The sequence below is a fragment of the Antechinus flavipes genome, chromosome 5, assembly GCF_016432865.1.
Source record: "Antechinus flavipes isolate AdamAnt ecotype Samford, QLD, Australia chromosome 5, AdamAnt_v2, whole genome shotgun sequence".
Classification (NCBI taxonomy): Eukaryota; Metazoa; Chordata; class Mammalia; order Dasyuromorphia; family Dasyuridae; genus Antechinus; species Antechinus flavipes.
In genome coordinates this window covers 115,125,417-115,147,901 of record NC_067402.1, presented here as the reverse complement: position 1 = coordinate 115,147,901, position 22,485 = coordinate 115,125,417, and the positions used below count along the sequence as shown (strand labels likewise).

The 22,485-nt window shown below is 35.5% G+C and overlaps 1 protein-coding gene across 2 annotated transcripts; it reads left to right on the top strand.

Moving 5' to 3' along the window:
• The first annotated feature begins 586 nt into the window (after positions 1-586).
• Positions 587-22,367, top strand: LOC127537883 (Golgi-associated RAB2 interactor protein 1B-like). 2 transcript variants are annotated; one of them, XM_051961214.1, is made up of 8 exons: positions 587-654; positions 1,125-1,382; positions 2,276-2,460; positions 4,380-4,638; positions 5,277-5,401; positions 7,606-7,661; positions 18,371-18,540; positions 21,392-22,367. In XM_051961214.1, the coding sequence occupies exons 2-7, from the start codon at positions 1,131-1,133 to the stop codon at positions 18,538-18,540; spliced, it is 1,047 nt and encodes a 348-aa protein (XP_051817174.1). In that variant the 5' UTR covers positions 587-654; positions 1,125-1,130; the 3' UTR covers positions 21,392-22,367. The 2 variants fall into 2 exon arrangements, with proteins under 2 accessions (XP_051817174.1, XP_051817173.1); XM_051961213.1 differs by having other exon boundaries at positions 598-654; positions 852-1,382.
• The last annotated feature ends 118 nt before the right edge of the window (positions 22,368-22,485 follow it).

Genomic DNA, 22,485 nt, shown 5'->3' with positions numbered 1-22,485 from the left:
TATGGCATAACCTCTCTGATTATTTGCTACCCTGTATTTTCTAATGACATTAGACTTTCATAGTTGGACTTTATCCTCTTGCTGGAATTCCTGATAGTGAACCCAAGCATCATACTGCTCCCACTATCATTCTGTGCTCTTGAATGTTAAAGCTTTTCTTTCTGTTGTGTTCCTAATTTAGGTGACATGCTGGTCATAGATTTCAAAATCTTACCTTCCTTCTGATGTGCCAGTATATGGGTCAATGTTGCCCAAACATCAATATGTATGGTGTTTTCAGGCATGAAGATCTGAGGAATGGGAGAATTTGGATAAAATTATGCCTGTGTGCATATATCATAGAGAGGGGCAAAGACTGGAGGAAAATTATCGGCTTTGTTTCTGTTTTTGTTTTGGTGGATGTTACCTATGATGGCTTGATGGATGTTAATCTAAAATAGTGCTGCTTCTGTAGGCTAGCTGGCATATTGAGGGCCACTTTTCCTGGCTATTGTCAGAGTAGAGATGACCAATAAATTGTGAACTCACTATTCCAGTATAATGATCTATCCCTGCCTCAGTGACTGGTGGATTTTGTCTTGCAGTGTTGCACAGTGGCTCACTACATTGTCCACAATATCCTGTGTAGGAAGATCAATTCTGCTCACATTTAAAGTAAGTCTAAAGTATTTAAAATTCAGATAAGATAAATTAGAAAATAGTATGAAGGGAAGAAAGACCCTCCTTCTTTATCTCTCCTATGAAAGCAACAAGGTTTTTAATTATCACAATAGCTCATAATTATATAGAATGTTAAGATTCACAAAGTATTTTATTCATGACTCTCAGATTGTTATTGTAAATATTTTAAGTCCCATTTTACAGATGATGAAACTGAGGTTCAGAGAGGTTAAATGAATTGACCATGGTCACACTGTCCATCAGCTTCCAGATTTTGACTTGAATACAGGTTTTTTGACTACCAAGTCCATCAATACTCTTTCCCCCTACACTATACTCACTATCTCCGTGATGTCATCCATTGTGAGCTGACAGAATTTCCTGGGCCTTGATGAGCAAACTCTAGACAAGTGGAAGAGGGAGTGTCAGATCAGGAACTTACAATTGGCCCCTTGACTCTACAGAGAAACATGTTACCATCAACTCCTTTAAGTGAAAGACCCCAGTGGATGTCAAAGAAGACACTGGATATCCCAAGATACTATCAAGCTTACCATTCCCCTGATGCAACAATGGTCATTAGGGGCCTCCCACCTGCAGTTAAAGAACCAGATCCTGGAGTGGGACTTGGGGTAGAAGAGGGGCTACTTTGCAAACTGCTTCATTCTCCAGAGTTTAACTTGTTTCCCAACTCAGCTGTCTTTGAAAGCAACTTCATCCAGGTATCCTTATCTAACAATTCAAACAAATTCTTTTCCCCTCTCTCAAATATTATACCTAGGAGCTACCTAAAACACTTATGTGAGGCTTGGAATCCCTGGGAAAAAAGGGACTGAGAACCCCCCAAAACTCAAGGGGTTAGATCCCAAGTTCCCCTTTGTTGGTATATGCAGGATAAGGGTGTCAGCTGCAAGAGTTCCACTATATAAGGCACTGAGTATGAACTTTCAGGTAGAGGTCAGTAGTCACAGCACACTGGGGATTAATTAGACCGGAACTTAACCTCCAGTCCTAGAGCATTAGCACAAAATATGACTGGTATGATAAGACCAAACTAAAGTCATTACCAAAATCACAATCTTGATTTTACAATACTTCATATTGAATATGAAATTTCATAAAAATGATGAGTCCTGCAGTTAAAAGAACCATGCACCTAGCTTTGAATAATCTAAACCAGGTTTCCAAGACTCTTAATCTGGGGTCCATGGCATCCCATTTGGATGGGGGGGGGGAAATATATCTTTATTTTCACACGAGTTTGGTTTCCTTTGTGTAATCCTCTGTATTTCATTTTAAGTATTTAAAAATATGATTCAGAGAAAAAATTCTTAGGCTTCACCAGACTGTTAAAGGGATCCATGACACAAAACCGATGAAGAACTCTTTTTCTTATAGACAAATTAAACAATTATTATAAGAAAGTCAGAAGTAGGTTATATGTTTGAGGAAACACTTTGGGACTGAAATTTTCTTGAGGAGTTAACAATACGAACTATCTACAAGTCAGCTGAAAAATTACTCTCAATTAATTGACTCAACCAACATGATAGAAAGTACCTTCTACCCCTTCTTATTACATGCCTAGATCCATGTCTTTGGGGCTGCTTTTCAGGTCTCAAAGTTCAAGAATTGGAGAAATATCTATGATGCATCTACTACTATGGCTCTTGGTGTGACCTCATCAGTGGCTTGCTTGCCTCTTCCCAACATCCTTCTGATGGCCAAAGTTAAGTGGCCCAAAGGGCAATCTCCAAAATGGATCCGTCCAACAGAAGCACCAACTATCACCCTCAAAAGGTAAGAAAATTAATGAGTGTGAAAGAATGAAAGGGGATACTATTGAGTGCCTAAGAGGAAGTATGCCTTAAAATTGAATTGCAGTCATAGAATGTTATATCTGGGAAAGATATTGAAAATCAAAATTTTCAGTTTATACTTGGGAAAACTCAGGTCTCTGGGAGCGTAAGTGATCCCCTAAGATGTTAATCAGGACTTGGCCACACTAGAATTTGAACCTAAGTCTTATAGCTCTAAGCCTAATGCTTTTTCCACCATGTCAGAAACACAGATAAAGAAAAAATATAGAGGATCCTCAGAAGCTGTACTGATTTCTGGTCCAATAAGTTAGACTTACAATGTCAGAATTTTAAGACAATTTAGAAATCATATAGTCAAATTCCCTCATTTTACAAGGTAAGGGGGTGGGGGGAAAGACTTGGTGAATGATGAAAAGGACCAGGGGTGTGAAGACAGACCACCTGAAGAGAAAGAGAAAATAATATAGGAATTAGAGACTGATTCCAATTATAAGAAAATTTTCCTTCCTTATCATGAGATATAATGAAAATGAAATGGACTTTGAGTAAGTGTCTCTGAGTTTATTTACTCATTGATAAGATGAAGGGGCTAACTTAGACAAATTCTAATCTTTCTTTCCAGTCCTAAAATTTATCTTAAAAAAAATAAAAATAAAATTGTTCATTGTTTTAAATGCTAGGACTATAAAGAAAGGTCAAAGACGGTATCTGTTTTCAAGGAAATCACAGTCTAATGAGGAAGACAGTATACAGTTATGAACAAACAAGTTATATATAGGTTAAATTGGAGTAATTGCAGAAGGAAGATATAATCATTAAGCTAAACCAGGAAAGTCTTCTAGCAGAAAATAAAGGTTTAATGGAGATGTGAAGGAAGCAGGAAATTAGAGGAAAGTGGGTTTAAGTATGGATTGAATGAATTGAATTACTCCCATATTCTACTCCCACATTCATTAGCCCATGCCTCTGCAACTCGTTAGTGAGGAGGAACAATTTGGGATTGAGAGGCAGGAGGAATAACCTTTACTGGATCCCAACTATTTTGTTTGGTAAGAGGGATGTGGAGGAGATAATAATAGTGAAAAAGTCTAATATTACTTTTTCTTCTATTTTTCTCCTTTGTTTTCCTTCCTATAAGATAATCCTAGCATGACTGTCCCTGCTTTTCTGAAGGCCTGGATTCTCCCTCTTCCCCCAGGAAATCTGTAACATTCTGGCTACAATTAAGTTTGTGGCATTGGAGCTCCCAGAAAGCTACATAAAATGTGATAGAAAGTGGAGAGCCTCTAATCTAGCATCAAACTTCACCAACCCTGTGGGCCAGTGTTATCCATATTGACCCTTAAGTTCTAGACTCTGGACCCTGTGGATCTAGCTAAATCTATATAGTTACCCAGATTTGTCTGCCCAAAACTGTATTATCTACAGACTTTCCTGCTTATCTAAATTTGTGGTCCTGAGCCTTCCTAGCCAACCTTGACCCGATACTGCTTATGCCCCAGAATCCTCGTTTTCCTGATTCCTCTCTTTCTCTATTATCTTATCTACCTGTGTCTGTGTATTCATCTATTTCTCCCTCAGATCTTTTTGTTTTTCACTTTTCTTTCCCCTTTTTCTCTTCTCATATGTTCTTCCCTCCCTTTTACCTCCCACATTTTCTTTTTCCCTTTCCCTTCTTCCTTCATTCTCCCCTTTAAAACTATATTTCTCTTCCTTCCCCTTACCCATTTTCGGCCTTTTGTTACCTACAGTTGTCTTTTACAGGATCACTTTATGGGATTTCATGGAGAAATTCCCTATTGTGCTACTGATTCTGCTGACTGGGAGTATGGTCCAAACAAAAAGGATAAGTTCTACTGTGGAACAATTTTCATTTTGCCTCTTTTCTTGTATCCCCAGAATTCTCCCACTGAAGTTTGTGGAACTCCAAGTTTATGACTGGTCCCAGAGAATCCTCAGGGTCCGGACAGTTGCTGAAAAAATTTACTACCTAAAACTCCACTTGGACCACCCTGAGGTTGTGTTCCAGTTCTGGGTCCGCCTGCTGTATATTCTGGAAAGGGGACTGTCCATTACTACTAAAGACCCGAGAATTCATGTGACCCACTGCCTGGTGCCTAAGGCTCCAGGCAAACTTGCTGGGAATGCCCCAGAAACAGTAAGTGGGATCTCTAGGGTCCTAATCTTCAAACTAGCAAGAATCAAATCATAGAATCAAGGAAATAGAGGCTGCAAGGAGTTCAGAGGTCATTCATTCTAACCCTCTAGAGAGAGACCATTGCAGAGGAGAACTGTTTAGATTGCTCAGTCTGCACATAGCCTTTCCCAGTTTTTGTTGTGGTTTGTTTTTGATGGTTACAAATGTGAAGATCTAATGTAGGTCGTCTATCAAGAGTCACTATACAACTGAAGAAATCTCTTTGTACAACTGAGATTCATCTAAATATGGAGTTGGTTTTTTTACCCTTAGAGAAATAGAAATCATTCTACTCACATGAACAGAAAGGATAGAATTTTATCTAATACAATAAAAAGAATTGAGTGGAAACAATACATTTAATGGATAGGAATCCAGACCTGAAATGTGAGAAATAAATAGGGTCTCCAAATTCCAAGTGAACCACTAGCACAACCACTTCATGGAGCATATTTTGGGTTCCATAGTAATTAACTAGGGAAATAGTATTTCCTCATGACTGGGAGCTCCATAATATGGCAAAGAGGCAACAGAGGTCCCTTTCAAACCAAAGAGAGTATAAGCCTAGCAAATTTACTATATAATCTCTTTCTTTCCAGGTTGAAATTAACAGACCACTACCTGCTGGACCAAGTGAGAGCCTGGTTCTCCTTATGGCCCAGGGAGTATCTGAAGCCTCTTCAAAGCATACAGCAAACTTAAGGAAGCACAAGAAAGCAGCAAAGTAAGTGCATCACACCTGCCATTCTTTTCTGACATTAAGGCAGACAGTAGCACTACAGGACTACTAAGGTCAATTCCAACTCCTCCCCATGACCTTGTTTTCTGTGAATCACCTTTTTCTGGTCTTGCAATGGGTAATTCAACTTAAAACTCCAGATACTTGGGTCAGTTTAATAGTGGGGAGGAAGGAGAGAATTTGGAACTCAAAAGTTTTCAAAATAAATGTTAAACATTATTTTACATGTAACTGGGAAAAATATTAAACTAAATTAAAATTTGTTTTTTAAATTGTTTCCTCAAGGACTCTTTCAAAAAATTTTATCATACAGTTTTTTTTTTTTAAATTTTGAGCTTCAAATTCTCTTCTTCCCTTCTCTCCCCTCTGAGAAGGTAATCATTGACCTTGATTAAACTTGTGTAATCTTGTAAAATATATCTGTACATTAGTCATGTGAAAGAAATTTAAAAGACCTCTGTTTTTTCTTTATCTGTTATTCTGGAATAGTGGAAAAAGCATTAAGCTTAGAACTAAAAGACTTAGGTTTGATCTGTTACGATGTACAATGTTCTCCTAGTTCTGTTGATTTTACTTTGCACATCAGTTCATGTAAGTCTTTCCAGGTCTTTCTGAAATCATCCTGCTCATCATTTCTTATAGCACAATAACAGCATCATAATCATATACCACAACTTGTTTAGCCATTCCCTAACTGATGAGCATTCCCTTAATTTCCAATTCTTTTGATACCACTAAAAGAACTAGTATAATATTTTGGTATAAATAGGCTAGTAGAGCTTTTTTCTTTAACTTAAAATTTTATTTAAATTCTTAATTGACATTTTTTGGTAGTTATGTCACAATGGTTTTTAAATCCTAACTCTATCCCTTCTATTACCCAATTTAGTCATCCCTTATAAAAAGAAATTTTAAAAAGAAAAGAGGAGAAAGCATTCTAACCAAAAAAAAAAAAAAAAGATCCAAAGCATATATAACATTCCATGTCCATGGTCTCCCATCTTTGAAATTTTAATTGGTTTTTAAAAAATAAATAGATAACTCTGAATTTTAATAAACGTATTTATTTAAAACTAAATATGAAATAAGAAAAAAACAAAATAGAAAAACCGAAAGAAGAGAAAAAAATTGTCACATGTCCAGCAGAACATCAGGGAGGATTCAAAATATATAACAATAAATTTCCATTTCAAGAAAGCATATATAATGATAGAATAGATTATATTCATGTGTCCATCTTTGCTTCTTTTTATTTTGTTCTCTGCTGTATACTTTTTACTTTATTCTTTTTTTTTCCTCTTTCATTCTTCCCCTCACCCCCCACCATCCCCACACCTTCCCCAAGCAGGCTACAGTTAAGCACAGGTACATTTATATATATACATACATACATACCCACCCACACAAACTCACACTACATATATCTATATACACACATATACCTACAGTTACACATATGTAGATATGCATCTAAAACAATATTAATGTGGCTACATAATATCGCTTAAGTAGTCTTAAAAATTAATATAATGAATGATTTCAGTCCCAGAGAAAAAACAAGGAAATGAATTTTCTTCTTTTTCCTGGAAAGGTGAGAACTCTGGGTGCAGAACCTTGCATACTCTATATTGCTATATTGATTAGTTTTGCTTCACTATTCACTTTCTCTTAAAGACAGACTTATGAAATGAGTAAGAAGGGAAGTAAATATTTCTAGAAATGATGTGATTCAAGAAGCATCAACAAAATATGAATAAAAATTTGTATTTAAAAAATTTAACTTCACTGAAATCCTGTGTTGTTGTTTTCTTTCCATGGAGAGGTAGGTACTAACTTGATGGCAATCAAGACTCTTTTTATATTTGGGATATATGCAATTTACAACAGATAAAATGAATACATTCTTCCACTTCCATGGAATGTGAACAGATGGAGAAGTACCCACTCCCTTCTCAGCAAAGACAGAACCTAGCTTTTTTCTGTCCCTCTCCCCTAGCTTTCTCACTTTTCTTGTCATTTTTAAAGTAGGTCATATTCACCAATATAGCTATTTCCATTTATATCTGTGTCTAAGACATTTGCACTTGGAAGAACACTATTGGAAGCCAGGCTTGAAATAAGATTTCAATGCTTTTTCCTTTTCCTTTTGTCTTTTTTCTTGATCCTGCCAATATTTTCTGGATCATCAGAACCAATGACATCAGCATCACAGAAGTCATCAGAAATGTTCAGACAAGCAACTCAGGTAAAGCAGAATGCATGACACACCCCTCTCTCTGTGTCTCTTGATTCTCTGTCTCTCTCCTTTTCTCTCTTCTTCTCTTCCTCTCCCTTTCTTCCTCTCTCTCTCTGTCTTTCCCTTCCTTTCTCCCTTTCCCTTTTCCTCTCTCTGTCCCTCTCCCTTCCCCCCCCCCCCACCCGCCTCCCTTCCCTCTTACTGTTTTGAGAATCTACCAACTAGTTTCCCTTCCTGACTTTTAAGATTTTTGTCAAGGATTCAATGATTCTCCTTTTAATCTTTCAGGTTTAAGGATTTGGACTATTCTTTAACCCCTAACTCTCCTTTGTATTCCCCTGATTTCAATAAGTCATTAAAGATAAAGAATAAAGCCCTGTAATCATCAGCTAGAAACCAAAAAGATAATTTAATTCTCTGACAACCTTGATTTATGGGTTGGCTTTACTTAAGTCCCAAATATGGTATTTTAGGGATTGAGGTCCACCTAATAATTGCCAACAATTTAGATCTTGCCCTTCTGTTGTGTCTGGAATGCCTCTAGACCTTGTCCCCACCTAGATTTAATCACTGGAGACAAGCCTAGAATAAGCATATGATAGTACAAAGATAAAAAAAAAAATGCCAACATAGTATCTTCTCAACTCACTATGCATCCACCCATCTCTGCCCCCCAGATCAGTTTTTTCTTAGCTTATAAAAGAGAAAACTGAGGCTCCAAAACATTAAGTGAATTGTCCAAGATCATACATCAAATAAGAGATAAGCCTAAGATTTGAACATCAGTCCTCTGATTCTATATCCAAGATTTTGGGCTCTATCAAGTCAAAAGACCTTAGCACAAAGATTACTTTATTTGCTATGTGTAGAGGAAATCCTTTGTATATAGATGACATTCATGGACACAGTGAACAAGTATTCAGTATTTATAACGTACACTGTGCTAAATATTGGAAATAGAAAGAAAGGAAAAAAGTTCTCTAAGGAACTCATATTCTGATAGGAAGACAGCATATAAAGTGAAATGAGCAGAACCAGGAGATCATTATATACTTCAACAATGAGACTGTTTGAGGATGTATTCTGATGGAAGTGGATCTCTTTGATAAAGAGAACTAATTCAGTTTCAATTGATCAAGGATGGACAGCCGCAGCTACACCCAAAGAAAGAACACTGGGAAATGAATATAAACTGCTTGCATTTTTGTTTTTCTTCTCAGGTTATTTATACCTTCTGAATCCAATTCTCCCTGTGCAACAAGAAAACTGTTTGGTTCTGCACATATATTTTGTATCTAGGATAATACTGTAACCTTATTAACATGTAAAGGACTGCTTGCCATCTGGGGCAGGGGATAAAAGGGAGGGAGGGGAAAAATCGGAACAGAAGTGAGTGCAAGGGAAAATGCTGTAAAAAATTACCCTGGCATGGGTTCTATCAATAAAAAGTTGTTAAAAAAAAAAAGACAGCATATAGACATCTAAGTATATACTAGATATGTACACTGAAAGGTGTAATCTCATGAGAAGAGGCACTATTATTTAGGAATACAAGAAAGGGAAGAAAAAAATAAATTGAGAAGGGGGGTGAGACAGAAAGTAGGAGAAGTAATAAGGTCTCCTTTGAAATACTGAGTTTGAGATCCTTATAGTACATCCAACTCAAAATCCAAAAGAGGGCGTTGTTAATGCAGGACTATAGAATGGAGATTTAGTCTGGATTTATAGAGCTGGAAATCATCTGTATAGAGATGATAATTTAACCTATAGGAGAGGACTAGAACAATATAGAAGAGGGTCCATGATTGAAGCTTGAAGGAGAAACAAAGACACATCAAATAGGGAATTATAATTCTCCACTGGGATATGGCACTAGAGGAGCAGCTAGTTACTTCCAGGGATATTGGGGTGTCATTGGAATAATGAACACTACCAGTTCCATGCAAACTGCAAGTGCTCAGAATGTACCTCCTTCTTTTATATATTTACATATTTACATATATATACTCTTTTTATATATTTACTAGTTACCATTTAAAATCTAGGGGAATGGATTAGCTCCACATAAGATTTTTTAAAATTGCCTTTAAAAGTAATCCTGTCTTACCCACCGAGAAGGCAAGAAAAATTAAAAAAAAAAGAAAAAATGACAAATATGTATAGTATTATTCAAAACAAATTCCTGCATTAGCCATATCCATAAAAAAGAAATGAAAGAAAAAACAGTATGCTTCTATCTTAGTCTAAGTCTGTCACTTTTCTATCTAAATGTAGGTAGCATGCTTCATTATGAGTCCTTTAGAATTATGATCTGTCGTTGTATTGAAAATTCCACAGTTTTTCAGATATGATTATTTTTACAATATTGTTGTTATTATATAAATTGCTCTTTTGGTTCTGTTCATTTCAGTTCATATAAGTCTTTCCAAGATTTTCTGAAACTATGCCACTCATAATTTCTTAGAGCACAAAATTATTCCATCATATTTATATTTATTTATTTATATTATATATATTATATACTTATATTATCAGAACTCAATTAAAGTATAAGTACTTTTTAAATATATTAATCCTTTCCCTCTTAAAATCTGTTTGGGATATAGTAAAACTTTTATTTTTATTCTGAGCTTAAGCACTAAATAAAATTAATATTTACATATACACATAGAACATAAAAATATAATTATACATGAACCTACAGATCTCTATTATGTACAATTTATTTTACTTTTCTTTTTTTTTAAAGTTCAACCTTGGGCTTTCAAAGGTATCCTGCAGGTCTCTTCTTTTTTTGCCTTCCTTATATTTTCTTCTCTTCATTTTATTTTATTTTTTTGGTAGTGTTTGCTGATTTTCTTTCTTTTTTTTTAATTTTATTTTATATAATTCTTCTCTTCATTAAAAAAAAATCCTAAATGATTGCTTTCTTTTCTCCTCTTTTCTTTCTTCCTCTTCTTCCTCCTTCCTTTTCCCCCCTTCTTCCCCAGCACTATCCTCTCATTGGCCAAGGGGAAGAAACAGAAAGAAGAAAAGAAAAACAATAGCATGCCAAATAATTAATCAAAACAAATTTCCACATTAACTATATTCAAAAATGTGTATCTTTTCCCCTCCCTTCCCCTTTCCTTCCCTCCTACATCTCTAGGTAACGTGCTTCATCATCAGTGCTCTGGAATAATGTAGTTAGACATTGCATTGATTAGAGTTCTCAAATCTCTCAAAGTTATTTTTTCTTCATAATGTTATATCAGTTGTTATCTTGGTATTCTGCTTGCTTTACTTTATTACTTTACTAGTTCATACAGATCTTAGTTTTCTCGGAAGTATCCATGTCATCATTTCTCACAGTGTAATTATATTACATTACATTCCTATATCATCACTTGTTTAGCCATTTCTCAATAGATATGTATCACTTAGTTTTCAGTTCTTTGATACCTCAAAAAGAGATACTAAAAATACATATTTTATATGTGGAGGTCGTCTTCCTCCTTTTAAAATAACTTATCACAATGACTCTAGTACTTACTCAGTTGGATACTGAAATTATGATTCCTTTCCACCTCAAAGAATTGACTAATCTAAACCAGTGATTCTCAAGTATGGTCCATAGAATCCTGGGGGTTTCTGAAACCCTTTGAGTTTTTATTTCTAATATGATAAATATTTATAACCTACATAAACACGACCTCTTTGGAAAGATCCTTAAAGATTAGATATATAGAGAATATATATATAATATATAATATAGAGAACAAAAATTTGAGAACCATTAATCTAGATTAAGAAATTTATTCAAGTGAAACTAAAAGTAAACTATAACCTCATTAACATCTGAAGTTGCTAAGAAAAAGCCATAACCATTTCTGGTAAAATAAATCTTTTCAATCTTTTCCCCTCTCTCTGGTCCCTCATACAGGGACAGATATACTCAAATGCCTTTTGCAGCTGAGCGCAATCAAATGTACCTAGTCTTCAAAACAGAGTGGCAAGGTGGGAATGGAGGTAGAGAAAAAGGAAGTCACAATTTACCACAATCTACCTGTACTTTCACAAAACTCACTCAAAGCTGCAATTCAAATACTTGGCTGCCTGTCAGGCAAATCTGATGGTTCATCTCAGTACTTCATCGAGTCCTGGCCTCTTTATTGTCCTGGGGGATGTTAGAAACCTAGCAAGGAGGGAGGAGATGGAAGCTTGGGGAGGGGCAGGAGATACTTGTCTGTATGATGCCAGACAACCCCATACTAGTTCTAGGTATAATGAAAGATCACAATTCCACTATGAATTGGTATATTGTCTTGGAAACTTGGTGTGGCTCTCCTACCCACACCCACACCCACACTCCCAAAAATCCATTTTTCCAAGGGCAACCTAGTATGGAATATCTCCAAACATAGTTAGCCCAAATGCCAGAAGAGAACAGGGATGTTAGAAAGTGAGGACAAGTAAAGCAGTACAGTTTTAAAAGGAAACTGCACAATAATTTTTAAACAAAAAGTGACATGAAATATCACTTTCATGGACAATCCTCTTTTTGTATTCCCCTATGTGTATGGAAATGCTTTTTCTTTTTTTGATATTTAAGTTTAGAATTGAAAAAAAAATACAAATTTAACTAGGTACATGATCTGTTTTCTGGCCCCTAATCAAACTTTTCAAGTTGATAAAGCTTTGTATTCTTTTGGCATACCTTTCAGAGGCCAACATTACTTCCATTCCAAAAATATATAGATTTCTGTGTATATATTTAACTGTGTCTACTTAGTCCTCAGCCCTTTGCAATCTGGCTTTCATCCCACATTCCTCTCACATGACACTTTTCTAAAGCTAAGAGTAATTTCTGAATCATCAAACCCAATGGCCTTTGCTCGTTTCCATCTTTCTTCTCTGACTTTTCCACAGCATATGATATCATTTGATCAGTTCTTTTCTAGACTTTTGTGACATTGGTTTTCAGACTCCCTTCCCACCTTTTTGGCTTCTTCCTCTTTTGTTTCCCTTCTCCCACCACTTATATGTAGGCATCCCCAAGTTTCTGAGTCACTTATCTCACCTTCTTAATATACATTCTCTCCCTCATTCTTTCTCCTCATTCTTTCAACTCAGCTTTATGATTTCCAATTCTCTAAATTCAGTGAAGACATCAGCTCTGGGCCTGAAAGGCTAGAATATATTCCAAGTTTCCCAATATCTCAAGTCCAAGTTTAAAACAGAGTCCACCATTTGTATCTTGAAACTTGTTTCTTTCCCTAACTTCTCTAGTTTCCTGTTTTCACTGACTGGAAACTATATAGTCAATATCATCTCTTCCTTTTTTGTTGTCTTCTCCAATCAGTTGTCAAGCCCTGCCCATTCTACCTTTGCAGGTTCACTCACATTGATCACAGAATCACAGGTGTAGAGCTACAAGAGACCTGAGAGGCCATCTCGACCAACACTCTCATTTTTTTTTTTTTTAACCGAGGCAATTGGGATTAAGTGACTTGCCACACAGCTAGTAAGTGTTGTTTCTGAAGTTGAATTTGAACTCATCTTCCTAATTCCAGGCCTGACTCCATTGCACCATCTAGCTGCCCCTCAAGTCTCATTTTACAGATGAAGAAACTAAGTTCTCAATTTCTATAGCCCACTGCCAGTGATGCCATTTCCCAAGTTTGATTCCTTATTATTCCCTGCTAAGAATGCTACATAAGTTTCTTACTCACAGAGAGCTATCTTATATAGCACTGCCAGGGGAATAATACTTAATGTGCACCTCTGATTATGATTGCCCTGCTCAAAATTCTTTTTAAAATAAAATTTATTTAATATTTTCCCCAGTTATATTCAAAACAATTTTTTTTTACATTTGCTTTTAAGATTTTTGAATTCTAGGTTTTTTCCCTATCCCTACCCACAACTAAGAAACCACATGTGATGTTATGCAAAACATTTCCATAAAAGTCAAATTGTAAAAGAAAACATGGGTCTTTTACTCTCATGAAAATAAAAACCCTCAAGAAAAAAATAAGTTAAAAGGTGTGAGAGAGAAATAGAGAATGCTCCCATCTCTATTCAGATAACAATCAGTTCTTTCTCTGTGTATGTATAGGATTTTTCATCATATGTCCTTCAGAGTAGTCGTGGATGAATGCCCTAAGAATAGTAAAGACATTTATAGTTAATCATCTTAGAACATTGCTTTTACTTTGTATGTGGTATATTTCACTTTTTTTGAGTTCATGGAGGATTTTCCAGGGTTTTTTTTTTTTTTTAAAGAGCATCCTGCTCATTATTTCCCATAGAACAATAATATTCTATTACAAACACATACCACAATTTATTGAGCCATTCCTCAATTGATGAGCATCCCCTCAATTTCTGATTTTTTTTTGTGCTAAGAACTGTTATGACTTTTTTTGGGGGGTATGCATAGTTCATTTTCCTTTTTTTTAAGTTGCTGTTTTTTGTTTGTTTGTTTTCCAAATCTCTTTTGGCATTCATGCCTGATAGTAGTATTGTTAGGTCAAAGGATATGCATATGGATGAATTTGCAGCCCTTTGGGCATAAATCATATCTTTTGATTATTTATCAATTGGGGCATGGCTCTTATTTTTTATAAATTTGATTTCTCTCTATGTTTGAGAAATGAGGTCTTATCAGGGAAACTTGCTTTGAAATTCTTTTTCCAATTACTATTGCTAATTGTATTTCCCCTCATTTATTCTCTCTTCTTTCACTCTGTCCCTCCTCAAAAGTATTTTGCTAATAATGAGGTATTCCTTCCCCCAATATGCCCTCTCTTTTATTACTCCCTCTCCATATCCCATTCTTCTATGTTCCTGCAGGATAAATTACTAAGTATTTGTTATTTCCTATTTGAGCCAATTCTTATGAGAGTAAGGTTCCCCCTCTTCCCCTTCACTGTAAAAGCTTTTTCTTACTTTTTTTTTTTAATGGCAGATAATTTGCACCATTCTATTTCTTCCTTTTCCTTTCTCCCAGCACATTCCCATCAGTCCTTATTTTTATAATTTTTAAAAAAGATATTATCCCTTCATATTCAACTTATATCCTTGCTATCTATATATATTCCTTCTAACTGCCATAATAATGAGAAAGTTTTAATGTTATAAGTATCCTCCCATGTAGGAATATAAATAGATAAATCTTATTAAGTCTCTTATGATATTACTTTCCTGATTACCTCCTTATGCTTCTCTTGAGTCCTATATTTGAAAATCAAAATTTCTAGTCAGCTCTGGGCTTTTCATCATGAGTGCTTGAAAATCCTTTGTTTTGTTGAAAGGCTACCTTTTCCTCTGAAGGATTATATTCAGTTTTGCTGATCAGGTGATTCTTGGTTGCAATCCTTGCTCCATTACTCTCTGGAATATCATATTCCAAACCCCTCCAGTGTTTTAATATAAAAGCTGCTAAATCTTATGTTATCTTGACTGTGACTCAATTATACTTGGATTGTTTTTTTTTTTTCCCTGAATGCTTGCAATATTTTCCCCTTAACCTGGGAGTTATGAAATTTGACTATATTCCTGGAAGTTTTTTCATTTTGGAGTCTCTTTCAGGAGATAATCGGTAGATTCTTTTAATTTCTATTTTCCCCACTAGTTCTAGAATATCAGGACAATTTTCTTTGATAATTTCTTGAAAGATAATATCCAGGCTCTTTTTTGATCATGACTTGATTACAATTTTTAAATGATCTCTCCTGGATCTATTTTCCAGGTTAGTTGTTTTTTTTTTCCAATGAGATATTTCATGTTTTTTTCTATTTTTTTTGGTTTTGCTTTATTGAATCTTGATTTCTCATGAAATCATGAGCTTCCATTTGCTCAATTCTATTTTTTAAGGAATTATTTTCCTCAGTAAGCTTTTGTAACTTACTTCTCAATTTGTCAATTTTGCTTTTTAAGGCATTTTTCTCATCGCTTTTTACATTTCTTGTGCACCTCTTTCAGTTCTTTCCCTAATTTTTCCTTTATATCTCTTATATGATTATCAGAGTCCCTTTTGAGCTCTTCCATGGCCTGAGCCCAATCTTAATTTTTCTTTATTTTTCTTTTTCTTTTTTTAATTATAGCTTTTTATTGACAGAACATATGTGCAAGGGTAATTTTTACAACATTGTCCCTTGCACTCACTTCTGTTCCAACTTTTCCCTTCCCTCCCTCCACCCTCTCCCCTAGGTGGCAAGCAGTCTCACACATGTTAAACATGTTAAAGTATATTTTAGATACAATATATGTGTGCAGATCTGTACAGTTCTTTTGTTGAACAAGAAAACCAATTTTTATTTTTCTTGGAGGCTTTGCATATAGAAATTTTGACTTTGTTATCATAAATTTCAATTGTCAAAAACTTTTTTTTTTGTTGTCTGCTCATTTTCCTACCCTATTCCTCTGCTTATAACTCTGTTAAAGTAGGGTTCTGTTTCCAGGGTAGAGAATGCACTGTACCAAACTTCAGGGCTTTTGTGCAGCTGTTTTCAGAGATCCTTCTAGGAATCTTACCACAAGTACTTTTTTCTTCTTTGGAATGGTTAGGTGTGACCCCATCCCATTGTGCTGTAAGGTCTAGCTTTCTGGGGCTCCACTCCCAGGGCTGAACTATGACCACATACCAGACTCCCACCCTTTTACCACAATCCCTCTCCACTGACCTTCTGAATCCTCCCTGGTATCCCCAGGCTGAGAGGTCCAGAAGCCTGCTGCTGATTCAGAGGTCTCACCTTGCTGATGCTGGGGTCCCAACAGGAGCTGGGGCCAGAGCTGGGCCTGCACACTGGAGTCTTACTCTGGTTGCCCAGACCTTTTCTGCTGACCTTCCTTTATTTAAAGGAATTTGGAGTTCAGGGGAGAGGTTGGGCAAGTTCCTGCCTTTACTCTGCCATCTTAGCTCTCCTCAAAATTCTTAAAGAATATTTAAAGAACTTCATAATCTGGTTCTATCCTACTTTTCCAGCCTTATCTCATCATACTGCCCTCTAGACTTGGCTATTTCTGTTCTTTCCTATGGTTGGAATTCAATCACAGGATATATTCCTACTTGAAATCATCCTTGTCCTTAAAAACAAAATGTAGGGGTCACTTTTCTCATAAAATATTCCTAAAAATTGCATTAGCCAGAAGTAATCTCTCATCCTTTGCATCTCTAGTAGTACTTTGTATTATAGCTACTTGTATAGATATGTTATCTCTCCTATTGCTAGATTATAAATTCCCTCAACTTGAGGTTTATACATTTTTGCATTCCTCTAACTCCTAGAACAGTTGCTAATCTATATTGGTTGAACTATATACAAACATCCTCTCTACATCAACAAGCATACAGGCCCTTTTCCAGATTTTGTTCTGAATATATTGAGAATGTCATATTATGGCAAATTTAAATATTTAGAGGTAACTACAGAGTAAGAGGTCTGGAAATGTTTCTTTAACATCCATTTATTTACAAGCTATATAGAGCTGAGATTGTCAGATTTTTATTTTTTTTATCTTCATAAAGGACTTCTCTATGTAAAGGCATCATGTCATAGGTAGTGATAACTGAGGAGTTGGACTTGAGTTCAGGTTCTGCCTCTGATATATACTAGTTGTATGACCATGGGCAAGTCATTTAAACTCCAGTCCCTCAAACAACTCTCTATGTCATATAAAGTGTCAATCTGCATTGGGGAAGGGAGTTTTCATAGGGAAATTTCTCTATATGAATGGAATTAATCACAAATCTGTATGAAAAAAATCATCATGATATTTTGAGAAGTTTATATGGCTTTTAGGATCATCAGATAAGCCAGGATCACTGGAATCATAACCATCAGTTATGGTTGACTGATGTCCATCAAACCATCTTAAAATATCATTGGCTCTTCTGTTTTCCAACTGACCTCTTTATTTTTCATTCTTATTCAGTGTCCCACACATACAGCTCCATATGTAATAGGAATAAGGTGGCTGGATGTGATTTTTCAGGTGTCCCTCAGGTCCTATGATCCTACTATTTATTTGGGTCATAGACTTTGCTCTTGGAAAACCAAACTGCAAGAGTCACAAACTTGAGTGCTCAGCTAGCTCTTTGTGTTTTGTTTTGTTTTTTAATAACTTTTTATTGACAGAACCCATGCCAGGGTAATTGAAACTGAGTTAGATCTCTTTGTCAAAGAAATACACTTCCAATATCGTTGTTGAGGTATATAATGATCTCCTGGTTCTGCTCATTTCACTTAGCATCAGTTCATGTAAGTCTCGCCAAACTTCTCTGTATTCATCCTGTTGATCATTTCTTACAGAACAATAATATTCTATAATATTCATATACTACAATTTACTCAACCATTCTCCAATTGATGGGCATCCATTCATTTTCCATCAGCTAGCTTTTTGTAACGAGGAATAAGAATCTCCATAGAAAATAGCAAAGAGTTTCAAAGTAAATTTAGTTAATTAAATTAATAATTATAGAATTATTATAGAGAATATATATATAACAGCACTTTAACCTGTCTTTCAGGCTTGACTTCTTCATTTTTTAAAATAATTTTTATATAGAATAAATAATTTTTTAAAAAGGAAATGGGAGAGTTTTGCCAGCCAATGAGAGTTAGACATAACTGTATACCTAGACATAAGTATACAGATTTAGACATAACCTGTATAATTGAATGATCTAACCAAAAAATAAAATTCATTGAATTTTGTTTTTTAATATCTAGAACAAGAATTTTCCTCCCAAGAAAGCAATAGAAGAAATGAAGGAGATGTATGCTTGAGAGACTCCTTCTCTCACAGTATGTGGGAAAGAGAAAATCCCTCTGGGCCACAGCCATTGTCTCTCCTTAGCACCCTAGCAGCCTCTACTTGTTGCTTTGGCCCAAAGCCTTAGGTAAGATATCTAAACTAAAATTGTTCTGCTATAGTGAAAACTGGGGGGGGGGGCGCTTAGCTTTAAATATTTTTTTCCTAATTATATGTAAAAACAATTGTTAACTTTTTTTAAAATTTTGAGTTCCAAATTTTCTACCTTCCCTCCTCCACTTCTCTTTCATCGAAAAGGCAAGCAATTTGATATAAGTGAAACATATACAGTCGTGCAAAACATACTTCTATATTAGTTGTGTTGTCAAAGAAAATGCAGACCGCAAAAAACACATACAAAAGCAAAATATGGTAAGCTTCAATCTGCATTTAAATGCTTATCAGTTCTTTCTCTGGAGGTGGATAGTATTCTTCATCACAAGTTCTTGGGAATTGTCTTGAATCCTTGTATTGCTGAGAAAATAGGTAAGTCATTCACAACCCATCATCATACTATATGTTGTTACTGTGTACAATGTTTTCTGGTTCTGCTCATTTTACTTTGTGTCAGTTCATATAAGAATTCTTAGGTTTTTCTGAAAACATCCTGCTTCTCATTTCTTCTAGGAGAATAGTATTCCATCACAATTGTGTACCATAACTTGTTCAGACAGTCCTCAATTATGGACATCTCTTCAATTTCCAATTGTTGGCTATCACAAAAAGAGCTGCTATAAATATTTTTGTACATATAAGTTCCTTTTTAAAAAATCTCTTTGGGATACAAAGTTAATAGTGGTATTGCTGGGTCAAAGGGTTTTTATTGCTCTTTGGGCATTTATAGTGAGATTTGGATTTGTGGTTTGTTTTTTTTTCCTATAGTGAAATTTTTAAAGGCCTATATGATACCTTGGGTTTCTCCTCTAATATCTGGTCATAGGAAGCAAGTGCTGAGGTCTTAGAACCCATAACAAGTATTCCTAATCTTCCTTGCTAAATATTTCACTTGGTGTGTCATTGCTGAGAACCTGGAGTCCTCTGGGATTCCTAGAGAGATACCTTGAGTTTTTTTTTTTAATTTAAATTTTATTTTATTTAATAATAACTTTGTATTGACAGAATCCATGCCGATACCTTGAGTTTTCACAGAAGTAGTTTCCCAGGTGTTCCACAGGAGGGATGGGGTCAGAATCTATTGTCTCATTTCCTTCATTGGGTACTCTTAATTTCCCTATGGGAAACATGTTTAGGCATTGACAGACACAGATGAGTTGTTGATCAGCACAAGTAGAGGGAGTTTCCCCACATCAGTGGAATCACAGAGGTGGATGAAAAAACAATAATGATAGTGATACATGGAGAGTCATATCAAGGTTTGAGGTTAGGTTGGATGGGAATTGGAGAAAAGAATAGCTTATTTGAGCTGATTGGGGGGGAGGAGAGAGAGGCAGGATGCTTATGGCTTCAGCCCCTCTTCTGTCTCCTCTTCTTACTAAATAATATCTTCTTCTTTATTTCATTTATTGGACAAGGATTTATTGAGTAGTTATATAATAAATGTTTGTTGAATTATCTGTTGTTTGAGTCTGAGAAGTATAGAGAGTTCCTGGGTAAAACATAGGGTCTTCTTGGTTCAGACTAGCTCTCAATGATCCTTTTTGAAACCTAGTCATTTCCATTTAAGGCCATGGCTCTTAATGATTCAAAATAAGAAGAGACTATGATTCAATAGAAAGAATGCTGGTTTTGGAGTCAGAGGGTCTGGATCAGATCTTTCTGGAGTTTACTATCTCTCTGACTCTAGACAAGTCACTTATCCTTTCTGGGTGTCTTGGTTTCTCCATCTGTAAAATGGAAGATTGAACCCAATATAGCTTTGAGGCCTTTTTCAGATCTACATCTGGGATCCTTTGACCCTAATTTGAATTCTGATTCTGCTCTTATCTAAGTTACTTTGGCCAAATCACTTGAGCCCTGTGAGCTTTAGTTTCATTATTTGACAAATGGGAGGAGGATGGACTTCATGATCTCTAAGTACCTCCTTCTGGCTCTATATCTATGCTTCTGTGAGAATGTGCTACCAATGGTAGAGCCAGATACTTAGCATAAATGGATGGCTTTTTTAAAAAAGTAATTCAATATCCTATAAAAAAAGAAAGTATTCTCATGTCTCAGACTTCCGAATCACATTTTTTTTTACTGATGTATCAATATTATATCTTGGGCTGCCCTTAAAATGTGGTAAATGATGCAGCACTAGGAGAATGCTTATTTCCTACTACAAATCACAGTCATCTAGAACAGAGGTGGTGGAGAACTTTTTTTTTTCTGCCAAGGGTCATTTGGACATTTATAACATCATTTGCTGGCCGTAAAAAGTTATTCACTTCTAGAACTTGAGTTGTTGTAACTAGTTTTTTTTTTCTCATTACCTGTGGTTTTTGACTCATTATCACCTGTGGTTGCCTGAGCAACTGATTTCAAGGGCCTTATATGTTCCTCATCTCTGATCTAGAACATTAAGGTTTATAAAGCACTTTCCTCACAGTAAACTTATAAAGTATAGGTTTATATTATAATTTATAATATAATAAAGTATATTATCCTTTAAAAAAAAAAAACCATGAAGACATCAAACCTGAAAGACAGGTTAAAGTGCTATTAGTAAAATCAAAGTCAAGACTCAAACCCAGAACTCTTTTCCTTACATCACTCTATAATAATAAAATGTTCATGGTAAGAAAGACTAAACATAGGGTTTTTTAGTTGTAACAAGAACAGATCATCATACTTGGGTCCTATTTTATATCCATTCAAAGGATTATCTCCTTTCTTATTTATATACTGCAGTTTCCAGAACAAGAATTCAATTGCTAAAGTTACTATATTTATTTGCATATTATGCACACTTTATTCTATGTTTTTTGGTCCTAAATTAGGGGGTGCAGCCATGATCATACAATGGATTTTGCAGCAGAAGGTATTCAACAGTAACAGAAAAAGAGATGGTTGGCAGAACAATCAGATGGCTGACAAGAGGAAAGGCAGTCTGAAACTGTCCAAAAAGGTGGCTGATGGCCATGGAGGGATTCAGGGTTACCCAACAGGGATGTCTAAGAACCGCAGAAGCTAATAATAACAGAAAACTGCAATTGTCAGTCAGCAACGACAGCAACTGGTAACCAGAAGGCAGAAAAGACAGGTGACAGCAGAAGCAATAACTAAACATGGACTCTAGATGCTCAAAAGAAAATGACAACAATGGAAATGAACTCAACAGCAATGAAAAAGATGAATTTCAAAGCTGCCCCAAAGGAGTACAAAACTAAGAATATCAACGTAGACTCTTAAAAATTATCATGGAAATCGAACGAGTGATACTAAAATGGCCAAGCTACACAACTACTCTGATGCTTTGTCTTTAATGAGAAAACTAAGGAAAAGCAATCTGGGCAATTAAGAAGTCATAAAGGCCTTCTTAATATGGGTGTTGTGATAGGAAAACAAACAAAGCAGATATAGCTTGTCATATTTGGAATGCAGTCCCTCTCACTTTCAACTTCTAGAATCCTTAATTTCCTGCAAACCACACTTCAGGTGCTACATATAAGCCTATCTCTATTCGGTCCCCATTAGTGCAGTTCATGCACTTTCTCTCTGTCTGTCTGTCTCTCCTCACTCTCACTCTTTCTCAATTATTATACATATGATATTTATCTGTGTACATGTTATGTACCTTTGGTAGAATGTGAGCTCGCATAGGGCAGGGGCTTTTTTATTTTTGTCTTGGATGTATCCCAGTGCCTAACATAGTGTCTTGCATATAATAGGCACTTAATAAATATTTGTTGAATTGAATTGAACCCAGAAAAGTTAAACATGTGGAAAGGAATAATAAATGGTTTATAAAATCCCCATACTGGGAGAGATCTAACCTCTGCTCTAACCTCCCACCTAATGCAGGGATCCTGCCTCCTGATAGCAGCATATTCCAGTCAATACAGACCATCTAATTTCTGCCAGCTATCTTGGG

Excerpts from the sequence above, each read along its gene's own strand:
- LOC127537883 (XM_051961214.1), top strand. The coding sequence starts at position 1,131 with ATGTTACCATCAACTCCTTTAAGTGAAAGACCCCAGTGGATGTCAAAG. Across the intron at positions 1,383-2,275 it reads TTGAAAGCAACTTCATCCAG|GTCTCAAAGTTCAAGAATTG; the intron begins GTATCCTTATCT and ends GCTGCTTTTCAG. Across the intron at positions 2,461-4,379 it reads CCAACTATCACCCTCAAAAG|AATTCTCCCACTGAAGTTTG; the intron begins GTAAGAAAATTA and ends TTGTATCCCCAG.